The following is a 25,767-nucleotide window of genomic DNA, read 5'->3' on the forward strand; positions in this document are numbered from 1 at the left end:
CCGAGGGGGCTCGGGGACGGTGCTGGCCGGGGGCTCGGCAAGGGGCACCCGCAGGGCAGGCGCCGAGGAGGCGCGGGGTGCCGGGAGCTGGGGAACCGCAGCTTGGTGCATCCTCCCTGCGCGGCAGCCGGCGGTTACCGCGACACCTTCCCCTTCCTCRGTAGGGGAGGGAAAGATGAGAAGACCTTGCAGCAAAGCCGTGGGCAGAGACCCGGCTTTGGTCTCCCCAAGATGGTGGGGTGCTTTCAGGCACGCTGTAGGGCCCCAGTGCTGCTCTCCCTGCTGCCTGCGGTGTCCAGCAGCCATTTCCTTTGCCATCTCATCCGCGTTAACCCTGTATGCTCTTTCCCCAGCTAATGTAAAAGCTGCAGTGGGCTGGAGAAGCTGGCCAGGCTCTCCGCAGTGGAAGGYGCAGGCAGTGGTGTCCATGGCCTCATTTACATCCACAGGGGCAGATAAAACCAAGCCTTCTCCCCCCCACCCCCCCAACCCTTGGGATGGTTAGGGAGGGAGCAGATACTGAAACAAAACCCTTCAGCTATCCAAGCCTGGGTGAGACCCACTGGCTGGAGCATCTCTTCAGGGCAGCCAGTGGGAAGGAGCCTGATAAGCAGTAGGGATGTCTCCATCACAGGCAACTGYAAGTTTATAGCTGACTACCCCAGCCCAGCTCTTCCCCCTGCCACCCTGGCTACCAGCACAAGCTGGTCCTTTCTGCTTCTGTTGTTCCCCTCAAGGCAGTGGGGTGATGTTCCTACTGGCTGGCATCAGCAGGGGYACCCAGAGGCCTCGCTCATGTGAGATGTTGTGGGTGACAAGCACTGCTTTGTTCACCCTGTGCTGCTCCCCTCCGCRTGCTGCAGTGCAGGACAACAGTCCCGCTCTCCTCCTGGCTGCGGCAGGGTGCAGAGCCCCCAAGCCAGGATGTGCTAGCCAGGCGGGTGCACAGGGGTATAGCAAGCACAGAGCTGCCCTGCTCCCACTGTTCCAGTAGTGCCCTGGGTAGCTGCTGCTCCTTGCAGCTAGGGCAGGGCAGTCTTGTGGTTAGAGCAAGCAGGTGCTTTAGTTTCYTCCTCACCTGTAATCAGCTGTTTCCTCATTGCTGATGGTTCCTTTCTCCTGCTCCTTGCAAAATTTTGTAACATCTGAGGACTGAAGAGTGCTAGGTCTTGTGGCCTGCTCTATATTGCAGCTCCTCCACAGCCTGAGGGATTTGAGTCCCCAGACACCACAACAAAGACAGTCTAGGTAATACCTGTGGAGGTGCAGGACCTATGAAGCCTTCATGGCCCTAAACTGCCTCACCTGGGACCCACACCTGCACCCTGCCTGTGGGCTGGAGCCCCATTTAAGCTCAGCCTGGGCCCTCAGCCCTTGCTTGAACTGTCCTGTAGGAGTGCCTGTCTGTCCCCTGCCCTGCCCTGCCCAGTCCTGCCCAGTCCAGTCTAGTCTAGTCTTTGGGGGCCTGTATCTCACTAGGGAGGGTTCTGCCTGTGCTGGGATTGCCTACAGGCCCCATCTCACCTGCCCTCATAGAGCAGATGATCCTTGCTGCACCCCAACAACCTGGGGCTCAGCAGGCTAAACTGGGCAAGTATTGGCTGTGCTGAGAGCTGTGGTCTCAGGTCTGCAGAGGAGGAGGGGCCTCTGGGGCAGCCCTGCTCCCAGGWTGGGGCTGGATGGATCAGTGATGGATGGTCTTGCTGCTTGTTTGCTCTGCTGCAGGCTGAGCTCAGGCTAGTCACTTATCTTTCTTCTTCTAAAACTGCTGTTTCCATGTGATTAGGTTGTGACCAGCTACCACTCTGGGGAGCATCTGGGATCTCATGTACAAGTACTGGGGAAGTGCAGGCAACCAGGCAGCCTCAGTGTTTTGCTCACAGGAGCTACAGCTGGGTCTTGGCAGTGCTTGCACACTCTAAAGCTTGTGTTTGTGCCTCTCATCTGTATTCAGTCCTTGGACCTGGTCACCTCCCTTTGCCTTCCCTAGGAAGGATTAGGCCAGGATGCAGTCACAGCTGCATCATGATGTGGGTGCATGCACCACTGCAGCCCYCTGCACCCAAACCTAGCCACGTTTCTGCTCCTCTTTCTTCTGAAACCTGCTCCATGTATCAGAATCRGGGTTCCTGATGCAAGGGGGTGAGAGAGGTGGCATGGAAAGGAGGAGAGCGTGTGAGAAGACAGGGAGGGGTTCTCCTATTCCACTGGCACACACAATTTTGAAATGTTAATTAAAATTCCTCAGTAATGCCCCTGAGCCTGTTAGCATTGAGGGCATGTGTATATGATTTGGACGGCATTGTGGGAAAAATATTTTTGCATAGATTTTCCATTGTGTGGCCCAGAGTGGTGGTCAGCGGAGGGCAGGGGAAGGTGGGCTGGGAGCAGAGGTAAGGGCCAGGATGCTCCTGAAAGGGCTTTAAGCCCGAGGAGAGGGATTAAACACTGCTGATGGGGCTGTGCAGCGCTTGACTTCCCCTTCTCTCCCTCAGCTTCCAGCCTGGATGACTTTTTCCAAAGGACTGGTGAAGTAAGTAGTTTATTTTGCCAAAAGAAGGAAGAATCATCTGAGCAAAATGCTCTGAGTGGGATTTGCACAATGGGATATGAAGGGTGGGTGCTGCTGGGCTGGTGTGGGTGGCAGGACTGGGAGACACAGGTCCCAGGGCGCTTCCTCACAGCAATGGTGCATGGAGGAGCGGGGAGGGAGGGCAGAGTGGCCTGAGCTGTTGTGGCCACAGGCAGCAGCTCTCCAGCACCCAAAGCAACATGGCTGTTGTCCCCGGAGGGACCAGCTCCTCCACATGCCCAGGTGGCCACAACCCTGCTGCAAACTCCTCATCCATCTGAATCCTGGGACCAACATCCCTGTCCATGTTCCCCAGGGTGGGCTGGCTTTAGGTACCCCCAGGTGACCTCACCTTTGGGTCTCAGTGTGATGGACTGAGCTTCTCTCTGCTCCACAAGGGCTCATAGCACCTGCTGCCACAGACCAGGGCTGTGGGGAGCTGCAGTGGCTGTCCCTGTCCTGTCCAAGCTCCAAGCTGCAGCAGGGACTGCAGGGGTCTCATGGCCCCACGGTGGTGTGCTGGGTTTCCAGCTGACTGCCAGGTTCCTGGCACCTGGGTGCACACAACCCGGGCCCCCTARGCAGCAGATCATGGGATTTGGAGCACACAGAGTGGACTTTGCTGCGTGGTAATGAAGAAGTCCTAAAAGCCCCGTGTGGATGTGAAGGACTGCAGCACCCATTTCCAGAGTCCCGGGAGCTCAGACGGGGAAGGACTGGGGCAGTGGTGGGGGAAGGTGCATGGGTCCCAGCCATTCCTGGCTGAGTACCTCTGTTACCCCATGCACCAGCACGAGTATCCCATGGTATGGCATTTCTGCCAGGCTGKGGTCCCTGTTGGCGACTGCTGCGAGTCCTTCAGGGTGCCATGCTCAAGGGACCTGTGCTGTTATTGCGTGGGCTGATGGCCCAGGAGCCCCAGGCTCTGAGCTGTGCTACAGTTGTGGTGGGAGCGTCTTCACCTGAGCAGATGGGTCCTTCCTGATRCACTTTGAGATCTACGGGTGCTCCAGATGCAAAGTGTCACCCACGCCTCCTCTGGCCTGGTGTGAAGTCAAAAGTCAAAGAGTTTGTCAGTCCCTGCGGTTTCTGCACCTCAAATAATTTAAGTGTCAAAGCTGGGACAGCCTCGCTGCATGTCCCTGCTGGGGAGGCTGCTGGAGTAACCTGATGCGTGTCAAATAGTGGAAGTTGCACAAAAAAACTGTTTTCCTCTCTTACAGATGTCGGTTTGGATTTCCCTGCTCTCTGTTTTGAAGACACTTTCCAGCAGAAAGCAGGTGCCGGCCAACTCGGGAGGGCTCCAGCCTTCGCTGCTGCCTCTCCACTGCAGACCTCACAGCCTTGGGAGTGGGCAGCACACTGGGGGCCGGCGTGTACCTCTTGGCAGGGGAAGTAGCTAAGATCAGCTCTGGCCCAAGTATCGTTTTTTCTTTCCTGATTGCAGCTGCAGTGCCTGTTCTGACAGGGCTGTGCTATACTGAATTTGGGGCCCACGTACCCCTCACCAGGTCAGCTTATCTCTACAGCTATGTGACAGCCCACGAGCTGTGGACGTTCATTGCCGGGTGGAACCTGTTACTGTCCTATGTCATTGGTATAAGGTGCCTCGATGCCTCCTGGTTTTCTTGGCAACTGCGTGTCATTCCCAGGAAMAAGATTTTTCCTTTCTCCTTTCTGGTGGAGAGTGCAGGGAGGAGAGGGAAGAAAAACTGCAGTGGGACAGAGGCTGCTGACTTTGCAAATTGCACTCCCCTACTGAAAATTTTGCCAAAAAAGGAAAGGGGGGGGGGAAAGTTGTTCACACCTTTAGCCTTATTCTGCTTTTGTTCTTTCTGATGCTCAGGCTTTTCCCTTAGCTTTTTGGGAAGTGTTGCTTGGAAACCTCTGGTTTATATCCTGCAAACTTGGTTTTCTCTTGCTGGAAAGTCTCAACAGCTTCTGAGAGGGAGGGAAGGAGGAGGGAGGACTGTGAGGGGGAGAATGGAAAAGGGGAATGGAAAATTGTTCTTAAAGAAAATCTTGGTGAGGCAAACAAATGCTGCCATTTCTGAGGAGGTGCTTGCCCATGTATTTTGACCATATCTGACAGAGTGTCGGATGGACATGCCAGATCAGGGAAGAGCCAGCCAGATGTGCTGGGAACTGCAGAGGGGAGCGACCTGGGGAGGGTGGCCGACTCTAGCGTGTGCATCCTTGTGGGCCTTTTGCCCTTGGCCACTGKCATCTTCCCCAGCTGCCCTCCTCTCCTGAGGTACAGCCAGCGTTGCCCGGGCCTGAAGCATGACCTTTGATGAGCTCCTTGGCAAGAAGATGGGGAAGTTTTTGGGTGCCCACGTGGTCATGAGCTTGGTGGGGCTGGCAGAGCACCCAGGTGCCTTTGCCACCAGCCTGGTGGTCCTGCTGGCTGGTATGATGCTCCCTGACCTGCTCCTCTAGATGGCACTGATCATCCCTGAGRCTTTGCTGTGCAAGGAAAGGGCAATGAAAGGGACTTTGGGAATTATTACAGAGAATTCTCCACCAAGGAAGGCCTTGTGGTTTATCCTTGCCTTACTTGCCCTTTTCTTTCATGCAAACCCTTCTGACCCTGCCACCGTCCCCCCATTTCCAACACCCAGTAAAGTCTACCCCGAGCCTGGCGCTGTCCCAGGGAAATGACCAGTTTTGTGCTGTTGCTCCCCAGTGCTGCTTTCCTTTGGAGTGAAAGAATCCACTGCGGTCAGCAAAGGCTTCACAACTTTCAACATGCTTGTGCTGCTCTTTGTCACCGTGAGTGGCTTCATCAAAGGTGACCTGAGGAACTGAAAGCTCAGCAAGGACGACCTGCTGCAGGCAGCTTCCCCTGGGGCCAGGTACAAGGGGGGAACCACCCTCCCCATGCTTTCAGAGGAGGACAGGGGATGGTTGAGTGATCCTCCTAATGCTTTATCCCAGGAAACCCTGCTTCTTCCTTATCCATGCCCTGTTGACAATGCACCAAAGAGCCCAAGTCCTGATCCCAGAGGAGCAAGAAGGTTAGATGGGGCTGGTCAACCTGGCCCCATCCCAGGACCCCTTTGTACTGACCAACATCCTCCTCCTCTTCCTTTCAGGAACCAGTCTGTGGCTGCCAATGGAACCAGTGGYTTTGGGATGGGAGACTTCACGCCCTACAGTTTCACTGGGACCTTGGCTGGAGCTGCTACCTGTTTCTGTGCTTTTGTTGGATTTGACTGCATTGCTACCATGGGTAAGCAAGGCAGGGAGAGATGTCAGCGTGTGCTTCCTCTGCAGGGTGGGAAACCGCAACAGTGATTCTCCCCATGGCCACAGGAGCTGGTATGGAGCCAAGCTGGGAATCAGCACACTGCCRGCTGTGCCACTGTTGCTGTCTTCCAGCCTCCATGCTCAGAGGAGGAATGGCGTGAGCCCATGTGGGCTAATCCTAAAGCAAAGACTGTCCCTGTTTCCATAAGCCCTCAAGCCCAGGAGGTCTAGTGGTCCTTGCTAGAAAGTCTCTCTGCTCTAGCCAGGGGATGTAGGATACATTCTCACACCTGAGCTGGGCTCTTAGCATGGCATGGACACTAAATAAGCATGTTTTTACAGCCAAACTTGTCCTCCCCAGGGGAAGAACTGAAGAACCCCCAGAGATCTATCCCCCAGGGGATTGTCATCTCCCTCCTCATCTGCTTCCTGGCAGGTCTCAGCCACCCTCACCCTGATGGTGCCCTATCACCTCCTGGACACAATGAGCCCACTTCCAGCAGCTTTTGAATATGTTGGCTGGGCAGCACAAAATACGCGATGGCTCTGGGGTCACTGTGTGCCCTGACTACCAGGTAAGGGAGTCCCTGATGTCAACAGATGTCAGAGCAATGTTTCATTGATGCTGACAAAAAAATCCCCCTTTCAAGAATCCCCCATTCAATTCCTTCTCACTGCCTTGTTCAACCAAAATCACTCAGTCCTGTCCTTGCAAATCTTTGTTGCTCCCATCTGGCCCCTTCCTGAACAAGGATGGCAACTGGACCCCGTTGGCATGCTGCTTTTAGCCCGAAGTCTTGGGAAGTGGTCAGGCATTTGGTGGCACCGTGACCACAGCTGACAGGCTGCCAGGAGCAGGCTGGGGTGTCTCAGCACACAGGTCTCCTGGTAACATGTGGACACCACTTCCCAGACACTGTTTCTTGTCCCWTTGGGAGGGAGGCGAAGGCCATGTCTACCTGGTCTTGAGAAGGTCACACTTGGCAGAGATGAACAGGAGCTCCCTTGGCACCTGAGGAGGAGCAAAAGGCAGGATGCATCTTCTGGGCTTTACCCTTTCTCTCACCCATCTCCTCCCTCCTCTGCAGCCTTCTGGGCTCCATGTTCCCCATGCCACAGATCCAATATGCTATGGATTGCAATGGGCTCCTTTTCAGACCTCTGGCCAAAGTTAGTGGCCTTCAGTGCCCAGTGGTGGCAACACTGGTGTCTGGAGGAGTGACAGGTAGGTGAGCTATTGCAATAGCCATTAGCCTTGAGCAGAGCTTGGTGAATGTCTTCTTTTGGCAGGACAATGCCAACCCCTTAAGGCACAGTCTGCCCATGCTGCTAAATCGGCAGTGATTCCTTCATCCCTTGACAATGCTTTTGCCAATAGCTGTTTGAGTGTTATATCTCCAGTATAAAATACTTCTGAATGTAAAACCCGCAGAGGAAACCAAGCRGGACTGGAGAATCCTGAGTTAAGATGCTGGGAACTTCCTTTAAAGAAGAGAAAGGCAGAGACGCAGGATGTGGCAGAGTGAAAATGTGCCCATGCAGCCGTGCAGGGCTGTGGGTGGGAGACCATTTAGCCTCCCTGGTAGGACTGGACACTGGAGCAGTCTCTCAGCTGTTTGGGGAGGAGGTGGCAGGATGCTTTGCACGAGTGACTGAAGCATTACCAGCTGAAAGAGATGTTCGAGTCCTGTTGCTGCTGGTGTTACAAAGAGACCTGGGGGTGTAGAGGGAGAGCAAGGGTGACGTGGGCAGAAAGCAGCAGAGTGCCACCAGCTGTTCCAGGAGACCAAAAGGGCTGCTTCTGTCTACAGCTATCCTGGCCCTCCTTGTTGACATGATGTCCATCGGTATACTGCTGGCCTACTCTCTGGTGGCTGGCTGTGTGCTTCTCAGGGAAGCTGCTGGGCAGGCCTGAGGAGGGCAGGGGRTGGGGGTTAGTGAGCTCTTGGTGCTGACCACACCAGGAGCAAGGCACTGGCCTTGGTTCACCTTCAGCACCAGAGGGGTGAGTTGCCTCCCAGCATCGCTTTGCAGATCCTGCTTTTTAAGGGCTGCTGGGAAGACAGGAGGAATGCAGCTCCCAGGCACCAAGCAGAGTGGCATGTTTCACATGGCTTGATGTCAACTGTCTCTTCCTCAGGTATCAACCTGAACCTGGCACTCCAGGACACTTCTGATGGAAAGGTCCCAGCTGTACAGCTCTGGTGGGACTGTCTCATCCACCCACCCCTGCATCCAACTCCTCATTCCTCCCAAATGGTGGTCTGTGCTCTGACGCTTGTAAATATGCCTGTGAGCAATGTGCCTTAAGTGGAGCTAGCAGCCAACCCAGGGGGACCAATAGAGAGCGTCTCTGGTGTAGTCAGGCCTGGCGGTAGCATGGGTTGGCAGGTTCATGCTTGCTGAAAATGAACTGCAGGCAGGGCCTGCCTAGCTCCCTCCTGCCCTCTCCTGACAGCCACGCAACTGATTGCACTGGCATGGGCCTCTACACCTCTCACTCAGTTGACATCTAATACTGGGTAGAAAAGAGTTAAATTCTCTGTGACAAACCATTTGGCTCCAGTCCTGGCCCCTGCTTGTCCTGCTGTCACTCCCACATGCAACAGTGGCCTTGAGTCTGCACCGAGGAGCGGAGGAGGTTCAGCCCAGGAGTGGCCGGTCCCCTAACATGCTGCCTGTGGTCTGTCCCCAGGCGTGCTGGTCTGTGCTGTGAGCACRTTGAGCACCACAGGGCGGCCGTGCCTTTGGGCAGTGGGTGCCTAGTGTGTCGCTGGCCTGGCTCTCCCTCTCCTGGGAATCCTGGGGACCATCATGCTCATCTGGAGGCAGCCGCRGAACCAGGAGAAGGCATCCTTCATGGTGAGCAAGAAGCCTGGTGCCTGGGGGGCTTCCCAAAGGAGAAGGAYGTGGGGGACAGAAACAAGTGCCATATCCCTGTGGGAAGAGGGTTATATTGCATGTCATCAGGGGGATGTTTCCTCTGTGCTCTGGCAGCCAGACCTCTTCTGCATCCACATTAAACAGTGCTATTGGATGAGTCTGCTAGCTTACTGTGTTTTTCAAAGGGACCGTGAGGAATGTCTAGTTCTTCCCCTGGTGTGTCACAGGCCAGATGAAGGGACATCTCCTGAGCCCCGCACAGAGCCCAGTGCCTGATATGCAAACTGGAGCAACTTTTTGGTAAAGAGATATCTGGTCTTGATGCTCTGGGTAGGCTTCATTAGTGGTTTACTACCCTCCCTCTGAAATCCTACAGCACCTTCCTCCCAGGTGCAGGGCATGTCAGCCAAACCGTCCCTCATGAGCATCAGACTCCACAGCCAAAACTGGGAATCACAGCTCATGTCTCTCCACCTTGCTGGCCCTTCCCTCACTGGCTGCCAAGYAGCCCCAGCAGCGGAGAGCTGAGAGGGGGCTGTAGGAGCTCTGCTGGCTGGCCAGTGCCTCTTGTTGAAGGCACTGTTGCCTTGTGCCTGCTCACTCCAGGTACCTTGCTTGCCAGTCCTGCTGCTGCTCAGCCTCACCATCAACAGCTACCTGATGGCTGGTCTCAGCGCAGCCACCTGGCTGTGGTGCCTGCTCTGGATGGCTCTTGGTGAGCCCCGTGGAGCTGGAGGTCCCAGAGCCGCCAGAAGCCTCTTTGGGCAAAACRTGGGTGTTTCAAAAGCCCATGATGTTAGTGCTTGATGTGGAGYGGTGGTGGATGGGTGGAGAAAGAGATGCCCAGTCTTACCATAAAAGGGTGGTGAGACCACCACATGCTCCAACATGTGGTGCTAATTGTCCCCACCAAAGGACCGGAAAGGGGTGAGCTGTGGTGTTGTGCAGTATGGAGGAGAGGGAAGAAAAATCCCTGCACACTGTTCTGTTTGTTCCCAGGTTTCTTCATTTACTTTGGCWATGGGATCCGCCACAGCGCTGAGAGATGCCAGCCTGGAGGGCCGCCTCCCCAGGAAGAGTTGGGAAGCACAGCYAGGAGCATGGACCCTACTGCCCAGAGCAAACCGAGTCCTGACTGGGCAGCTGTATTAAATGGGTGCCTGARGATCCGTGCAAAAATGCAGCACTGGCCACTGCTAACTTCTCTAATGAGTTTGACTGGTGTTTAATGACCCTCTTTGAATGTCATAGATGACTGCCCGTGKTGTCACCCCTCCAGCCAGCATGTTCTCGGGTGAGGYGTGTGGCCATCAATTGTCACTTAGGGTTAGGGAGGGCACATGTCACCTCATCAGCCTCCTCTCTATAGCTGCCATAATGTCCTCCATAGGTGTCCCATGCCCAGCTCCCCTTGTTCACATTAGCAGCGTCACAACTGTCCCAGAGGAGACGAGAGGGAAAAGAAGAAAACCTGGATAGTATTATCCTTCTTGTGGAAAAAATCCTGGATTGTGCTGCAGGGATAATAGGGAGGTTGTRGGTGAGGAAAGGCTGCCCTGTGTCCCTACAGAATGGACAGACCTAGTGGTTTTGGGGTGGATGKGAGGGATGGTCTGGTGGATGTATCCTGGGAGTGGTGGTAGTTCCCTCCATGTCCCCCTGCCATGTATATAACCCCATGGGCCCTGCGACGGGCAGTAAGAGGAGATGGGCTGGTCCCCGCGCGCCCAGCCCCCTTTGCTGGTGGCACAGGGCCATGCTCGCTGTGCTGGGGGCCTCCACCCTGCTGCCGAGGGAGCCCCTCATCTGGGGGCAGAGAGCAGAGGTCCCTTGGGCCGAAGGACGCTGTCGGCCCCCGCCCTTGGAGAGCAGGGTACAGCCTAGAGCAAACCGGCGGGGCTGTTTTCTTTTGCATTTGGGCCTGAATGGCCCCATTCACCTCCCCGGGAGGGACCTGAACCCTTGTGGCCAGCCCTTACGAAAGGAATTTTGTTTGGAGAGGAAAAGAGTCAAGCACTTGATATATATATTTTTTCTTCTCCTTTGAAACCTCTCCCTTGCATCCGCTGCTTCATCCCTGTCCCCGTGCTCACCTCCTCCCTCTGGCCCCCTCAGCTGCTTGTGGCAGAGCTGAGCAGACCTTTCTCTCGCTGCGAAGCTGCAGGCGCTGGGACCCTCGCCATCCATGCTGCGCCACCTCTGTAGCCCAACCTTGCTTTAGAGGGGTAAGGGGGGCTTGACCTGCCTGTCCTGCCATGAACGCCAAGGCCTGGGCTGTGCTGGGCTGTTGCCTTCTCCTCCTTATTGCAGGTAAGTTCTCCTTTCTGCACCCTTGTTCCTCCTCAGTCCCCAGCCCGTCCCAGCACTCCCCTTTCCCCTTTTTCCGGGGCCGGGCACATTTCGCTGGCCCCATGCAAGTCATGCCTTCGTGGGGTGCCAGGACACTGTGCCGGCTGCTTAACCCTGCCATGCCAGGGACCGCTGCTGTGCAGGGGCTTGCTCCGCACCTTTGGCCATGTCCTGCCCCCGGACACCTTGGCTGGCACTTGTGCGGCGAGGAAGAGCGGAGCGGGGCTAGTGGTGCCAGTCGGGATGGGGGGAGCTGGGTGAGGAAAGGACCATCTCCCTCCCCACACCGGCCCAGATGCTTCCTCAGCCAAACCGGAGGCATTTCTCCTGCTCTCTGCAACCCCCGGCAGCCACGTGGCATAGCGACAAGGAAACCGAACCACTCGCTGTGCAAGTGTGACCCAGAGATGCAGCGCAGAGAGCGGGACCTTGTGCCCTCCTGCGCCAGCACTCGGACCCAGGCGACTTGCCCTGCCGCCTTCGTCTCCCTTTGCCCAGCAGTTCTGCTTGCTGCCCCCTTTAATTACGACTGCACAGGAAGTTACAGGGACAACAGCAGTGCCAGGTCCTTGCCCCGCGACCTCTGATTTTGTGCTACAGTGCTCGGTGTGTGCATTCGGCCCTCGGCCAGGGCAGACCAGCTCCTGTGCAGGCGAGCCGGGAGCAGCCCTGGCAGCTTCCAGGCTGCCGCTGCAGCCCGTGAGGCCGCAGCGCGTGGCGTGCAGCCCAGGGCATGCGACCCCCGGTGTGCGACCTGCCGTGGGCCCCCCCGGCGCACGCACGGCTGCGGTGCAGCGCAGGAGGCTGCCTCAGCCTTCGCCCCTTGGCGTGGCTGCGGGGCTGGAGGTGGGATAAGTGGCGTGGTGCCTCTGCAGGAGCCACAGCTGCCTCCTTCTCAGGCCTCCCAAATCCGTGCACGGTCTCGCTCTTCCTCTGTTCTACGGGTGGGCACAAATTTTGCAAACTCAGCTGGAACCTTTGTCTCCTTGGTCGCCCTCGGAGCGGCGTGACTGTTTGACCTGGGGTAACTCTCCTCCTCTTCGTCCCCAGCTGAGTGTCACAAGAAGGGAAAGCCCCCCAAATCCACAGGAAAGAAGGCCGCGAAGGAGCCCAGAGGTGGCGAGCTGAAGCCTCTGCAGGCAGCAGGCCGCCTGCCTGCGCAGGCGCTGCCCCGGCACCAGCCGACGGCGCAGCCCCCGGTGAAGGCGGCAGGGCCCCCCGTGCTGCTCCGGGTGCTGGGGCCGGGGCGCTTCCAGGTGGTGGCCGAGGCCCTGGCGCTGCGGGCGGGCGACACGCTGGAGCTGCGGTGCCGCGGGAGGGCCGTGCGCTGGAGCCACCCTGCCCACCTGGAGGACGAGGAGCGGCCGCGGCTGAGGTGCGTGGCGCTGGCAGGGGCTGATCCGGTCTCCCGGCTCCCTGGGCCCTGCGCAGCCCAGAAGTGGGGGGGCCCCCATCCGGCTCCCACTGTCCCCAGAGCCCTGGGAGGTTGCGCCCTGGGGTGACTTTGAGCTCGGTCTGATACAGCTGCCCCCCCCCCCGCCGTGCTCCCTAATTTGAGCAGAGCTGTGTACTCCATCCATCACCCCTCTGGCTTTCCCCACACTGAAGGGGGCTCACAAATACCCAGATTTTGGGGCAATAACTGCATTCCCCAGCCCATGAATGAGACCGTCCCACGGTTACCAAGTGTTTCCCGCCCTGGGTGAGTTGCTGCCTGTCCGGCCACGATGAGGCCCTTCACCTCGGGCACCCCGGCCGAGCCAGCCCATGCCCGCTCTCTTCCAGGATCAAGCACTTTGAGAAGTACAGCCAGATGCAGGTGGTGAACGCCACGGCTGCAGACACCGGCCAGTACAGCTGCTGGTCCTTCCGGTGCCTTGACACCCGGTGCCAAGATGGAGAAGACAGGACGGGCAAAACCTTCATCTTCTTCACAGGTCAGACACCTGCCTTGGGCTCCCCACAGGCCTGGCTGGCATTCGCCTCCGTGCGGGGGAGACCCAGGGCATGTCACCCGAGAAGCCCAGCTAGGTGTGCGGGAGATGCTCTGCCCTCTCGTTAGCGTGACGAGCTGCGGAGCCCCTGGCTCTGGGTTTCTCGGCACTGGGGAGTGGGGGAACTAGGGCTTTGCTGTYTCTCTAGGGCCTTGCAGTAGGTTTTACTTGCTCCTTGCAGAGCCTCCCCGATCTGGGAGGTGCCAAGCAAAGACCCTGTGCCCTTATACAGCTCTGCGGTGCACTGAGGGTGTGTGTGCTCTTATGGAGGTGGGCATGGCCGGGCAGGACTGGGGCAGGCAGCACTGGGACCAGCAGGAGCACAGGGAGCTTGGCTGGAAACTCGTGCCCTCACCGAGGGCTTTGGGGCTACCTGGGGGCAGCAGGTTGGTGAGCAAGGGGCATGTTTCCTGTGGGGTGCTGGAAGGGCTCACCACTCCGAGGAAGGCTCCCAGTCTCGGTGACCTCCCCCCAGACCCCCAGGAGCTCTTCATCCCCACRGAGAATTACTACGAGGTGCTCCAGCTGCGTGCCAACCGCCCCACGCTGCTGCCGTGCCAGGTGACCAGCCCGCTGGCCCAGGTGACACTGCACCGCGAGTTCCCTCCTGAGGAGGTGCCTGTGGATGGTGTCAACATCTCCTATGATGTCCAGAGGGGCTTCATGATCCACCGCTCCCAGCCCTCATATGCGGGCTCACTCTTCTGCATAGCCAGCCTGGATGGAGTGAGGCAGATCTCCACGAAGTACATGCTCATCTATATTAACTGTGAGTGGCCCGGCTTAGCAGGAGGTCACCGCTCGGGGTGTTCAGCTGGTGGGCTGCAGGCATCTGCCCCTGCCAGCTGTAAGTCTGGCCTAGAGTTTCCCTTATTAATAGGACTTGCTGGGTTTTGCTAAATAGCTGTGGGGACGTGAGGTGGGAGACAGGCTGCATCTAGCCCCCGGGAAGGCACAACTCTTCTCACGCAGTTGACCATGGCATGGGTTTGCGCTTTGCGAAAGAGGGTGTTTAACCTGAGCCGCATAGTGCTGATTTGGGACAGATGGGGAGGGCTGAACACCTGGAAATGCCTGTTGCTGCCTCTGTGCTCCTCTGGCAACACCTTGTCTGCCTCTGCTGGCAAAGAGCCTCTCGCGGAGCAGGGCCGTCCTGTGCAGGAGCCGTTCCTCCCAGCCCCCCGACAAAGCGTGATGTGACACTCATAGCCAACCTGTATCTCTAGCATGGGTACCCAAATCTCTCAGTAAAACACCTGATCCCGTGGTCAGGCATAGGGCAAGCAAGTCCGCATGGGCAAGCAGGTCCGCATGGGCTAGCAGGGCTGTTGGCAGGGGCTAGGCCAGGTCATGCAACCCAGGCAGGCAATGAGGCCACCGCGCTCATCTTGGCTGCTGTCTCTTGCCACTGAACATGCTGAAATCAGGCTATTTCATGTGTTGCCCCCTTCCCTTCCCTTCCCACCTCCCTCTGGCCCTGCAGACCCCTCCTCTCCCCCCAAACCTACAGTGAGAGCCTCAGCCACTGCTGTGCAGCCAGGGGAGAGCTTCAACGTGACATGCACCGTCCTTGGAGAGCCGGAGGCGAGCATCACATTCACCTGGGCATATCCCAGGCAGCAGGTAAGAGCGGCTGCTGGGTCAGCCCCTCTGTGCTCTGCATTACTTGGGGTAGGGGGTTAGCAGGTCCCTGCCACAGAGGGCTGGCTGGAGCGAGCCCGAGGCAGAAGAGCACCCCAGCTCCTGGCCCCGCACGCCTAGCCCTAGCAGAGGGCATCGGGAGGAGAGTGAGCCCTGTGCTCGCCGGGGTCTGCTTTCCTGGCTGCCTTTTTGCAGCTGATGGAGGCATTTTCCCAACAAGGATCAGCACAAAGGATGGAAGTAACTGCAGTGTTGGCCCCGATAGCTCAGCAACGCAGGGCAGGGCAGGACGGCGCTGGGAAGGGAGCCCACTGAAACACATATGCAACAGGAAAGAGGGAAGGAGGCAGGAAAAATGGGAAGCACCCTGGGCTCCTCCGGACACACCTGCAAGACCCTTCTCTGGGGCTCGCTYGTGCCTGAGCTGTGCCGCAGAGGCGGCAGCGTTACCACCGGGGTGCCCACGCCCTCGCACGCTCCCAACCCTCCCCTTCTTCTCCCGCCCGCAGCTGGGGCGCCCGCCCTACGTGCGGGAGCGTGCGGCCCTGCGGCGCCAGGGCGGGCAGGTGCGCCAGGAGGCCGAGAGCACCCTCTACGTGGACGAGGCCCGCGCCGGCACCCAAGGGCTTTACACCTGCCAGGCCCAGACCCTGGAAGGCGCCGGGTCCACCTCCACCCGTGTCCACGTCCTCCCGGCCCCCGCCGGCGCCTAGCCCAGGGCGCAGCCTCCCCGCCATCACCCCCGGCCTGCTTGCGAGGAGAGGCCGGGATGCTCGGTCCAGTCCGGGATGGGGGCAAAATAGCTCCTTTGCTGCCTTTTGCATTCCTGCTGCTTTTTTTCATGCAGTAAAATAAGTGGTTTATTCAGTGACTCCCTGACTGTTTTCCCAGACCAGCCTCCTCCAAGCATCGGTTCCCCCCAAAAATGCTGACACTGGATTCTTTAGGCTGCTGCTTTTACAGTTGTAATTGGTACAGCCTGTAGCACATCGGCTTGGTGCATGCACGCGCACACACACACACACACACACACACACGTACACACATACACCTCCCCACCCCGGCTAAACCCACCCGGGGTGGGGGGACAGGCCAGCGACAGCCACTGGAGCAGTTGCTGTCCCACCACACACATGCACCCAGCGGAAAGTGCTTGTGTGCATCCAGCCGTTGTCCCACAGCTCTCCGGTCCCCCTCGTCCCCGCTGCTGGGCCAGCAGCGTCTCCCCGCGACGGGGACGTGGRCAGGGAGGGACGCGACCCGCCAGCGGTCACCGCCGAAGCCTGCTCCCCTGCAGGAGGACGCTCTGCGCCCTGAACACGCCTCCGAGCGTGCAGCCCCTGCCCAGCTTTGCGGGGGAAGATGGGGCCGGCGGGGCTTCTGCACGTCGCTGAGCGGGCGCATCCCGGGCTGTGGGAGCAATCCCTGGGAGCAGGTTACAGGAGGGGGGTGGAGGGGAGCAGTGCAAGCCTTGCCTGCTCCCCCTCTTCCCCAAGGACCACGGCAGGTCCCAGGCAGGGGAAACTCTTGGTTTCACTGTGAAAAGGGCAGGAGCAGCACTTTTCTGAGCGATGACCAGAGCCAACCCGGGCGTTGTCGGCTCAGGGGGGCCAGAGCAGGGGAGCAGAGAGCCAGGACACCTCTCTGCACTGTTACCTCCCATCTCCAGCAGGGCTTCTCCGCTGGGGAACGGCACAGCTACCGCCTTTTGCCACTTACTCTAAACACCGGGTCCCCTTGGTCAGCGCCTGCTCCCCCTCGGCTCCTTCCCGGCCTCAGGGCTGTCCTCACCCACCTGATGCTCATCCCCATGCCATCTGCCCCACGGGCAACCAGCTTGTCCGATGACCTCCTGGGAACGCTGACGCTGGTCCTGCCCAGAGCTGAGCGCCAGTTCGGATCCACCCCCCGAGGCAGCCCGGACCGTCTCAGCAGGTCCGCGGGGTTCAGCACGGAGGCAGGGATGCACAGGGCTGGCCGGAGCCGCCTGCAGCCCCGCGGCAGAGGGAGGGCACGAGCGAGGGGAAGGCAGGGTGGAAGTGTCCTGCAAAATGCTCCGTTGCCGCGGCTGAGCCGGGCTGCCCCGAGGGCTCRGCCGCCCCGAGGCACTGCCCCGGGAGCAGAGGCACGTGTGAGAGCGGCCCCGGGTCCACGTGCCCGGAGGAAGGCCCGGCAGCTCCTCTGGCGGGCCGTGGCGCCGGGCCGCGGGGCGCTACGTGGCGATGAGGGGCACCTCGGCGGAAGGGATGGGGAAGGGGGAGGCGTCCTCCCCGTTCAGCACGCGGTACAGCAGCTCCTCCTTCTCGCGGCGCGCCTGCTCCCGCAGCTGCGACTCCTTCTCCAGGGCCCCGCGGGCGGCCAGCAGCTCCTCGGACAGCTGCCTGCAGGCAAACGGCACGCGCTGCGAAGGGACGTCCCCGCGCCCTGCAAAGCGCTCGAGACGGAGCTGCTCCTACCAGCCCCCAGAGCACCTGTGTGTCCTCCCCGCCACGGCCCCTTCTCCCACGGGAGATGCCACCCATGCCGGTGTCCCCCTGCCACGCCACCCCCAGGCGGCACGCCAAGTCCCGAGGGGCCGGCCGGGGCCGGGCACTTACCTGGTCACGATCAAGTGGTTCTGGGTGCGAACGTGCAGGTCCTCGTTCTCCTGCTGCAGGGTTTTCACCTTCTCCTCCAGCAGCAAGTTCTGCTCCACCTGGCAGAGCCGGGAAGGCACGAGGGTTGGGGGGAGCCCCAGGGCGCCTGCCACCGGCTCCGCGTGCCCCCAGCTCCCCGCGGGGAAGTATGTTGGCTCACTGGGAGCACTGGGGCTTTGCACCGAGCCTGCAGCCCCCCCGTGCTCTGGCTCCAAGGTGCCAGTGGCCAGAGGGAGGAACAAGGCTCCTTCCACCTCCGCTCCAGCTGCAATTTCTTCTGAGGATTAGGGTGGGAAGAGCTGGAAAGAGAGGAAAGCCCATCTCCAACCCCCGCTTTGAACGCACCACAGTCTCCAGGTTCAGCAGCTTCTTGTCCAGACCATGGATGTGCTCGTTTTTCATCTCGATGACAAAGTGCAGGCTCTCCAGTTCCTGCTCCCAGAACGGGCTGGGGCTCCCATGCTCCTGGGGGGCAGAGGAGAGATGCAGCAGCCCGCAGCTGGCCGGGTGCTCGGTCATCCTCTGCACGGCAGCTGGGTGACTGCCGTGAGCCAATGCTTGCAGCCAGCGCTGTTCCCCTCCCAACTTCATTTTGTACCCACAACCTACTGCGTTTTGCCGCTCACTGCAGCCACTCATGAGCAAGGGACCCAAATGGCCCATGCAACTCCCAGACATGGGGTTTTAGCCCCCTGGCCCCAGCCCCTCCACCCTGGCATTGGGGTCCCTCAGAGCAGCACCCCTTGCTTTGGGTCAAACTGCTGGAGGCAAGAGACTTTGCTGACACCGAACCCAAAGAGGCACCCGGTCCCGTGTTTCCCTGCACCTCGATGTGTTTCTTGTAGTCTCTGCTCAAGAGTGACTCCTCCACCCGCTTCATCTTCTCCTGAAAGGACTTCAGCTGGGAATTCAAGGTGTCTATTGTCTCCTAGGGCAGCCGAAGGGGGAAAAAAAGCAGGAAAGGAGGTGTCTAGGCTTGGAATTTCCTCTCGAGCAGGTCCCTGCTTGGCTACAGGAAGACGATGCCCCGATAACCCCCAGAGCTGGAGGTCAGGTCCCTGTGGCACCCTGGGGACTGAAGCAGCCACGCAGGGGCATGGGCACCGCAGCGGAGTCAGGAGCCAGTCACTCAAGCCCTCTGCCAGCATCCCCTCGGGGACTTCCCTGCTGGTACCTGTAAGGCCTCCTGGGACCTTTGGTGGGACTCTGCCAGCAGCAGCTTCTCCTGGTCGTGTGCTCTCCGGAGCTCTGTGGGGACACACGAGCTGAGCGTCACAGGCACAAGGACACCAGAAGAGCCAGCTGGGCCTGCACCCTGTGACACCACAGAGCAACCCAGGGTGCCGCAACTGGCTGCCCACAGCCCCCACAGAGCAAGGGGGCACCAGCTCTCGGCCCACTGAAGGCACTCGCAGGGTGACTGGCGCTGGAGAACGGGCCGAGGTGCTGACACACGGGCTGGGGGAGGCGGAAAGCGGTCTCCTGAAGGGACTGCACGCACCTTGCAGGGTCCCTTCATGCTCTCTCTTCAGCGCATTGAACAGCTCGGAGAGTTGCTCCTTCAGCTCCAAGTCTTTTCCCTTTTCCACCTGGAAACCACGGAAAGAACAAACCCTAAGCATCTGATCTACTGTAAGGGATGCTCCATCTCTCCTTTCCCCCAGGGGACAGGCTGGGTTGCTATTTTTAGCCACACTTCTCATTTCTCTGCTTATGTGAGCCAGAAGCTGACCTGGGGACACAAGGGACGGACGAGTGCTCTCACGCATGGTGCAGCCCTGCAGCGTTTTGGGCTTTCTAATGCTCCCGGCACAGCAGCCAGGGCCTGACCAACAGAGATCGGAGCCAGCATGGTCTGCGGCGGCGCATCCCATGGCACGCGGGGGCGACGGCTGAGGCACAGTGCGCGTCTGTGCCCTGCCCGCTCCAGCGCTCAGGGGAAACCACATCCGGGCACAGCAACAGGCACAGCCGCCTCGCTGCATCCCAGCCTCTGCCGCAGCCAGCAGGCCAGCACAGCTAAGCGGGATAAGGCAGGGGGCACTTATGTCACGCTTGGTTGTGCCAGGTCTGTGATAGCTGCCCGGAAAGTCCTGACCGGATGAACGACGCCCTGCTTGTGTGCTGTTCCTGAGAGCCCCGGCCCTGCTGTTTTGTCCTACCTGGATTTTAATGTCTTGGGCAAGTCTCTGGGTCTCCGCCTGGTGGACTTGTCTCAGCTTCTCCTCTTCCTCCTCGTGTCCTTGAAGGATTTTTACAATCTCTGTCCTCTGCTCCTCCGGCAGTGTGGCTTTCTCCTTCCCATCTTCAGGCAACGGAGTGGTGTTGGCTGCAATGCAAACACTGCTGAAACACGGCCGGATCCTGCAAACCTGGCTAGTTTGCTCTCCTGGGCAGCCGGCCTGCCGGCAGCTTGGTGGCCCAGCTTCAAGCCCTCTCTGTCCTGTCCCTACTGGACAAATACCACCCCTCTCCCCACCCACCACGGGCACAAATTAGCACTAATTGGGATGACTTTGGCAGGCTCAAAGGGAACGTAGCCCAGTGCCTCGTTAGGCCTCCTGCTTTGGGGATGACCTGTCTACCCAGGATAATGGGATGCAACCTGGCCACGGCCAGGTTGAAGTTTGAGTCATCATCCCAGCGTCCTCCTGGCTACTGGTACTAACTGCTGCCCTGTGGGGTCAATTTTACTGCTTTTAAAGATGCAATAGTGCCAAGAAAGCATGGGGGGGAAAGCCACAAACGTTCTTCTCACCATTCGCTGCCTTCAAGGCCGTCAGCTCCCGGGAAGCTGTTCCCTTCAGCTGCTGGGGTTTCAGTCGTCTCTGGAAGAGAGAAAGGAGGATGGGAGGCCTGGTCCCGTGCCATGCAGAGATGGAAAAATCACTGCTGATAGTTGCAGCCAGGGGGACACACGGGTGGATACATGCAGCTTGCAGGCAAGCTCGAAGCTTGCACCCCGCTGTTTCACATCTCCCCTCTCAGCCGGGCTGCTGGCCCCCGTTGCTGAGGGGTCGAGGTAGGATGCTTTGCCCGCGCAGTGGTACCAGCCTCCTTTCCCAGCCTCTGGAAGGCCTGTGAAATACGGAGGATGCTTGCAAACCCATCCGACAGGGTGCCGGCACAAGATGGGCTCAGGCAGTAAAACTGCTGGGGATGGAGAGCAGGGAGCAGTTCCAGGGCTCTGGCTAYGGCGCATCCTTTCCGCCCTCCTCCCACTGTCCTGGGATGTTCGGGGCCAGCTGGGCCCCGGGCGCTTTGCAACACCCATGAACACACAAATGTGCCGGCGCTTTACATAGCCTGGCCTCGAGGTAGCCTGTGCCGGAGCCCAGACCCCAGGCAGGAACAGGAATGAAAAATCACAACAAATGAGCGGCGATCACAGTCAAAGCACCGCCTCGCGACTCCTCAAGGGCTCGGGCAGCCGGCGGGCGCAGGGCGAGCGGTGACGTGAGGAGCGCAGGAATGCGGCGCGGGAGCCCCGCCGCCCACCACGGCCCTCTCACACTTTCCATCGCCGCCGCGGGGCGCGGGGGGGTGACACAGCCCAGAGCTGCCTTCAGCAGCGCGGCTCGGCGGGCCTCCTCCCAGCCCCTGGATGGGCTTAATTTAGTTACGGCGGGGGGAGGAGGAAAACAAAAAAAAAAGAGAGAGAGACAGATGCATTTTTATCTGTTGCTGGAGGATAAAAGCAAAGCTCGCTTGCTCTTGCAGCTCTGTCTTGCCGGCGCGGGGGCAAATCCAGCCCTCACCGCCCATCAGCGCCCGGGGCTCCGGGCAGGGGTGCGGACGTGCCGTGGGCGACGGGGTGCACCTGCAGGCACGGCGCCGCGCTCCGGCCCTAATAAACCACCCCGAGACACCCGGGGGGGGACGGCCCGGGGGTCCCAGGCTGCCGAGGGCCACGTCGCGCTGGCTGCACCCCGCCGTGGTGCTGAGCCCCCCTCGGGCCAGCACGACGCCTGGCCAAATACAAACCGGATTAGGGAGCTTGGCTGGGGAAAAAAGAAACGCAGAGCAAACAGTCCTGCCTCCCTCCCGCCGCCAGCCTCGCGGCCCCCCTTTTCCAGCTGGATGGAAGAGGAGCTGCCAGAGAGAGTAGGAAAACTTTTAGCCTCTGCGAAAGCACAGCGTTATCTTCCCTTCTATGGCTTTAGTGGACTCGGCGCTGAACTCGGCCCCGACAGGCAGAGCGAGGAGACACGAGGCAGCCGGGACACGCCAGGTCTGCTCTCGGTGCCGATGCGGCTCGCCGTGCAAACCCAGGCACGTCCCGGGATCGCGCCGCAGCCTCAGCGGCTCTGCCCGAGAGCAGCGCGAGGGAGGGCTGTTCCCGGTGCAAAGTGCGCCGGGGGTCCCGCGTGCCTGCAGTTTCTCTCACCTGAACCCCATAACTTCAGGCTCTTCCCAGGCATTAAGAAAAGGAAATGAGAATTTCAAGGAGAAGCGGCACACATGAAGGAGCTGCTGCCAAGGACTTGCCTGTGGCCGCAGACCCCCCATGTCCGAGCCTGGTCCGTGGAAGCAGCGCAGGATGCGCGCCCGGCCCCCAGGGTGCGGGCACGGCCGGCCCCGGGCAGAGGCAGGCCCCTTTGGGACTCTCTGGCCTCATTTGCCCATCTCTACCGCAGAGAGAAAGTTTTGCATCGGAGATCAAGTTGCTCGTCATCCCGGGTAACCTCCCCACCGCCCCTGCCCAGGGCTCCCCCTGGTTTTGCCCCGCCGACTTGCATCCCTCCCCCTGCGATCACCCCATGTAACGAGCAGGTTTGCTGGGATCCGTGCCGTCCCCCATCATCCCGGCCACAGGCTCCTTCCACCACCCTGGAAAGCAAAGGGACAGCGCAGAGCCCAGCACGAGACGGCTCCTCACCCTCCTCCACCGGTGCAGGAGTCCCTGGAGGCTTCGAGGCCAAAATCCAAGGTGCTAGAGGATGGTGTAAGCAGCAGAGTCGCAAAGGTGCCCTGGGGCTCGCGTGCTGGCCCAGTAATGCTCCCAGAGCAAGCCCAGTCCAAAACGCGGGAACGGGAAGATCTGGCACAACGTGACAGATCTAGTCCCTGCACAGCAGCCAGCGGAGGGCAGGAAAACAGTGCCCCGAAAAGGATCTGCATCCCATTTGTGGTGGGGAAAAGCCTTTTGCCCCCAAATCCCTGCTGCCCAGGAGTGCCTCCCCCTCCACTCCTGCCCCGGACAGACCCCGGTGCAGAGGGGGGCCAGGGCACGCTCTGAGCTATGGGGCTTGCTGGGAGCGGGAAGGGCCCTTGGAGCCCGTCCCCAGGCCAAGGAAGATTATTTCAGATAACCAGATCTAACTCCGAAATGACTAAAGGGAGGGAGAAGTGTGTAGGCACAAACAAATAAATCCAAATACCTTCCCCAAGGCTAAAAGCAACTGCACCCTTCCTATCTCTAGGAGCAATTAAAATGATGTCTGGAGCTAATTTGATTCCCAAGCACTCCGTTGTCCTCTTGGATGAGAACTTCATCACCAAAGAGGATGCAACAGCCAAAATGTGGCTGAAAATTAACTGAACTACGAAGGTGCCTTAAGCTGGCGCTTCCAGGGTGGCTTTGGGAAGAACCAGTTGGTCCAAACTGAAATGTCCTACAGGCACAGACCATTGGCAGCAGTATTTTTTTTTTAATGTTTCAGCATGAAAACTTCTGGATTCAGGTTTGAAGAGGCTCCTTGTGTCAAAAGTTATCTTCTAATTTTAAAAGTTTTTTTAAAAGTATCCAACTTCTTAGAATGAAATATTTCTAAAGGCCTGGAGCAAAGCTATTTATGGACCAATTAACAAGGATTTCCATCAGCACCTGAGCTACCTCAAAACCTGTCAGTGGCTGGGAGAGCTCGTCCATGCGCCGAGCCGGCAGGCATGCGTAGAGGCAGCGGTCAGCTGCAGCCTGTGCTTTAGCTTTCTGCATGAGGTTGTTTTTACCGTATTTTTCTTCCTCTTTTCCTGTTTTACAACTACATTAGGCAATTGAACTGTGCAACATTATCGTCAGAGAATGAAATCACAAAGAGACGGGAAACGAGCAATTAAATCCCGGCTCTGCTCCTAGGGAAGAAGTTTTGCTTTGTGGCTGGGGGGAGAAGTTCAGGATTTGGCCGATAACCCCTGTTTTGCCGTGGGACCTGCAGCAGCTGCTCACCGCTGGCACAGGTCTGCTGGGCCTGTCTGCTGCCGTCTGCTGCTGGTTTTTCTCCTGCAACAGTTGCAATACAAACTGAGTATCACCTCCTGCGCAGTTAAATCTGCACCAGGGGCTTGCAAGCTGTTAACGCCGTTGAGAAGTCTTGAGTTTTGCATTCTGACCTTTCCCTTGCTCCTGATGCTACATATAGTTCCTATATCTCCAAAATAAATTTATCCCAGCGCTGGAAGCTTTCCAACCCCTGATCCCTCAGGAAGGCATCCTGGCATCTCTCGGGACGGGAATGCGGACCGAAGACGAGCAGCGCGTCCTGCAACAGTGAGCAGCCGCGGGAGTCGGACGCAGGCRGGGGCACGGGGCGCACAGCAGGGCGCTCGCGTACGGCACCTGCCCCGGCGTCTCCTCACCTCCCGGCTCCGTGCGGAGCGAGCGGCCGGCGGCAGGAAGCACGGAGGCTGCCCGGCCGGGCGCACGAGGAGCGCCTGGTATGCAGCCCGCCCACCCGGCCCGCTCGGCTCCCCAAGGTCACCTCCGGCGCGGTCCAGCCCCCGCAGCGCCGCAGCAGCCCTGCGCCGGACCTCTGCGCGCTCGGCTCCCCAAACCAAGCTCTGCCACCCCTCGGGTTTCGGGGCTCCCCCACCCCGCAGCAACCCAAAAGGGACCGGCTCCCTGCGTCAGTCTGTCCATCAGGACGCGGGAGGGTGACGGAGCTCGCCCTGCGCTTTTGGGATCCGGGCCCGGACACGAGGATGTGGACGGCTGCGGCTCGGTGCCCTTCTGTACCCGTTTATGGCAAAAAGGGGCTTTTCGGAGGTGCTTTCAGGATKAGCTCGCACCGTCGTCACAGCGCCGGGGCAGTTTTACGGGGTACAAGCTCTGCTACGCAGCCCCGCGCCGGGGCGAAAGAGGCAGCGTGTGGGCGAGCGCAGGAAGGGAGGCGTCCCCAGATGACAGGCTGACGTTTCCTCGTTTCAGTGAACGCGCCGCTCTCAGCACCTGGGGCCTCTCGCCTCTCGTTTTCCCCTGTCCCATGCCCCCTTCTCGAGAGCTCTCAGAGTCGCAGCCTGGCTCAGAAGCGCCTGATCTCAGGACACAACGAACACCGWATATTTTCCATGACACAGAGAAGCAGCCAAGCGTGTGAGTGCTGTAAGCAAAGACACTTGCTGGCTCTGGGACTGGAGGAGCCTCCTCCGAGCCTGCTCCCCCCGCGCCCCCCAGCAGCGCGCAGGGCCGCAGCCGCATGCGCCCGGGGGCCGAGCTCTCAGTCCCTCCCCGTGCGAAGGGCCACGCTTGCAAAGGGCCGTGCTCGTACCTCAGGCCCTTTTCAGCTTTCCTCCTGCCCTTGTCGCCCTCCAGCAACCAGTCACAACCCACCGATACCAAACAGCAAGTAAGCGCAGCACATCCGACTTCACAAACAACTCCGAGGCCAACGGCGGAGCACTCAGGCAGCCATCAAGTCATGAGCATGGCAGAAAATAATAATAATTAGCAGCGAATCATTTCTGGAGCCGAAAAAAGGCTTAACTCACAGAAGACTTCTTTGGTGCAGACCAACACATCGAGATCTGCCGGGGCTCAGAGTGTTCCCCCACAAAAGTGTCACCTTCGGCACAAGGGGGGGTCTCGGGGAGGATAGCACGGGTCTTGGCTTGGGGACCCCATCCCTATCCTAAGCAGTACCGGCTTTTCAGGCATGAATTATCTCCCCCGAGGTCTGCACCCCCTCTCTGTTTGGGCTTCCCAGACGTGGGGGCTTTTCCCCCTTTGCACGGAGGKGTGCAGGAGGGCAGGCGGCTGCTGACTCCTGCCGTGCCTGGTGCCCACTGCCGGAGCAGTGATGCCCACAGGGCCACGCGCTGCCCGGGGCAACCGCACTGTCCAGCCTGGCTGCTGCACTGCGCTGGGCAGGGGGACCCCCRCGGGGTGCCCCCAGCACACGGCCAGGGCCCAGCTCCCCAGCGGTGCGAGCGGGGCTCCGTGCAAACCCCAGCCCCACACAAGCCCCCATCTCACACAAACTCTGACCCCACAGAAACTCTGTCTCAAGCAAACCCGAGCCCACGCAAACCCCAGCTCCGTGCAAACCCCAACCCCATGCAAACCGGGCCCCAGGCAACCCTCGACCCCGCGCAAACTTGACCCCGCGCAAACCCTAGCTCCACGCGAAGCCGACCCCACGCAGCCGGGCCCCCCGCGGCCCGACGCCCCGCGCCCGCGGCCCCTACCCGGCTGGCGGCAGCCCGCGCCTCGGCGCCGGCGGGGCAG

At 59.5% G+C, this 25,767-nt stretch overlaps 3 protein-coding genes across 3 annotated transcripts; 2 read left to right on the forward strand and 1 right to left on the reverse strand.

Moving 5' to 3' along the window:
- Positions 1-2,602: 2,602 nt before the first annotated feature.
- LOC112978165 (cationic amino acid transporter 2-like) lies at positions 2,603-9,933 on the forward strand. Its single transcript, XM_026091372.1, is given in 13 exon segments — positions 2,603-2,616; positions 3,832-4,169; positions 4,827-4,982; positions 5,259-5,427; positions 5,668-5,804; positions 6,183-6,255; positions 6,257-6,342; positions 6,345-6,396; positions 6,910-7,046; positions 7,615-7,730; positions 8,588-8,683; positions 9,311-9,419; positions 9,704-9,933. Coding segments are annotated over 13 exon segments (1,713 nt in total).
- A 1,026-nt stretch (positions 9,934-10,959) lies between these two features.
- On the forward strand, positions 10,960-15,401 carry LOC112978166 (platelet-derived growth factor receptor-like protein). The gene is made up of 6 exons (XM_026091374.1): positions 10,960-11,014; positions 12,104-12,435; positions 12,846-12,990; positions 13,523-13,816; positions 14,531-14,670; positions 15,198-15,401. Exons 1-6 carry the CDS (start codon positions 10,960-10,962, stop codon positions 15,399-15,401), a joined length of 1,170 nt encoding a protein of 389 aa, XP_025947159.1.
- Positions 15,402-15,637: 236 nt separating this feature from the next.
- CCDC69 (coiled-coil domain containing 69) lies at positions 15,638-25,766 on the reverse strand (the record flags this gene model as incomplete). Its single annotated transcript, XM_026091375.1, has 9 exons — positions 15,638-17,069; positions 17,286-17,383; positions 17,670-17,789; positions 18,151-18,252; positions 18,499-18,572; positions 18,826-18,913; positions 19,487-19,653; positions 20,083-20,152; positions 25,728-25,766. Coding segments are annotated over 9 exons (927 nt in total), but the record flags the coding sequence as incomplete, so codon positions are not given.
- Position 25,767: the final 1 nt, after the last annotated feature.

This window comes from Apteryx rowi, unplaced genomic scaffold (assembly GCF_003343035.1).
Source record: "Apteryx rowi isolate R43461 unplaced genomic scaffold, aptRow1 scaffold_90, whole genome shotgun sequence".
Taxonomy (NCBI): Eukaryota; Metazoa; Chordata; class Aves; order Apterygiformes; family Apterygidae; genus Apteryx; species Apteryx rowi.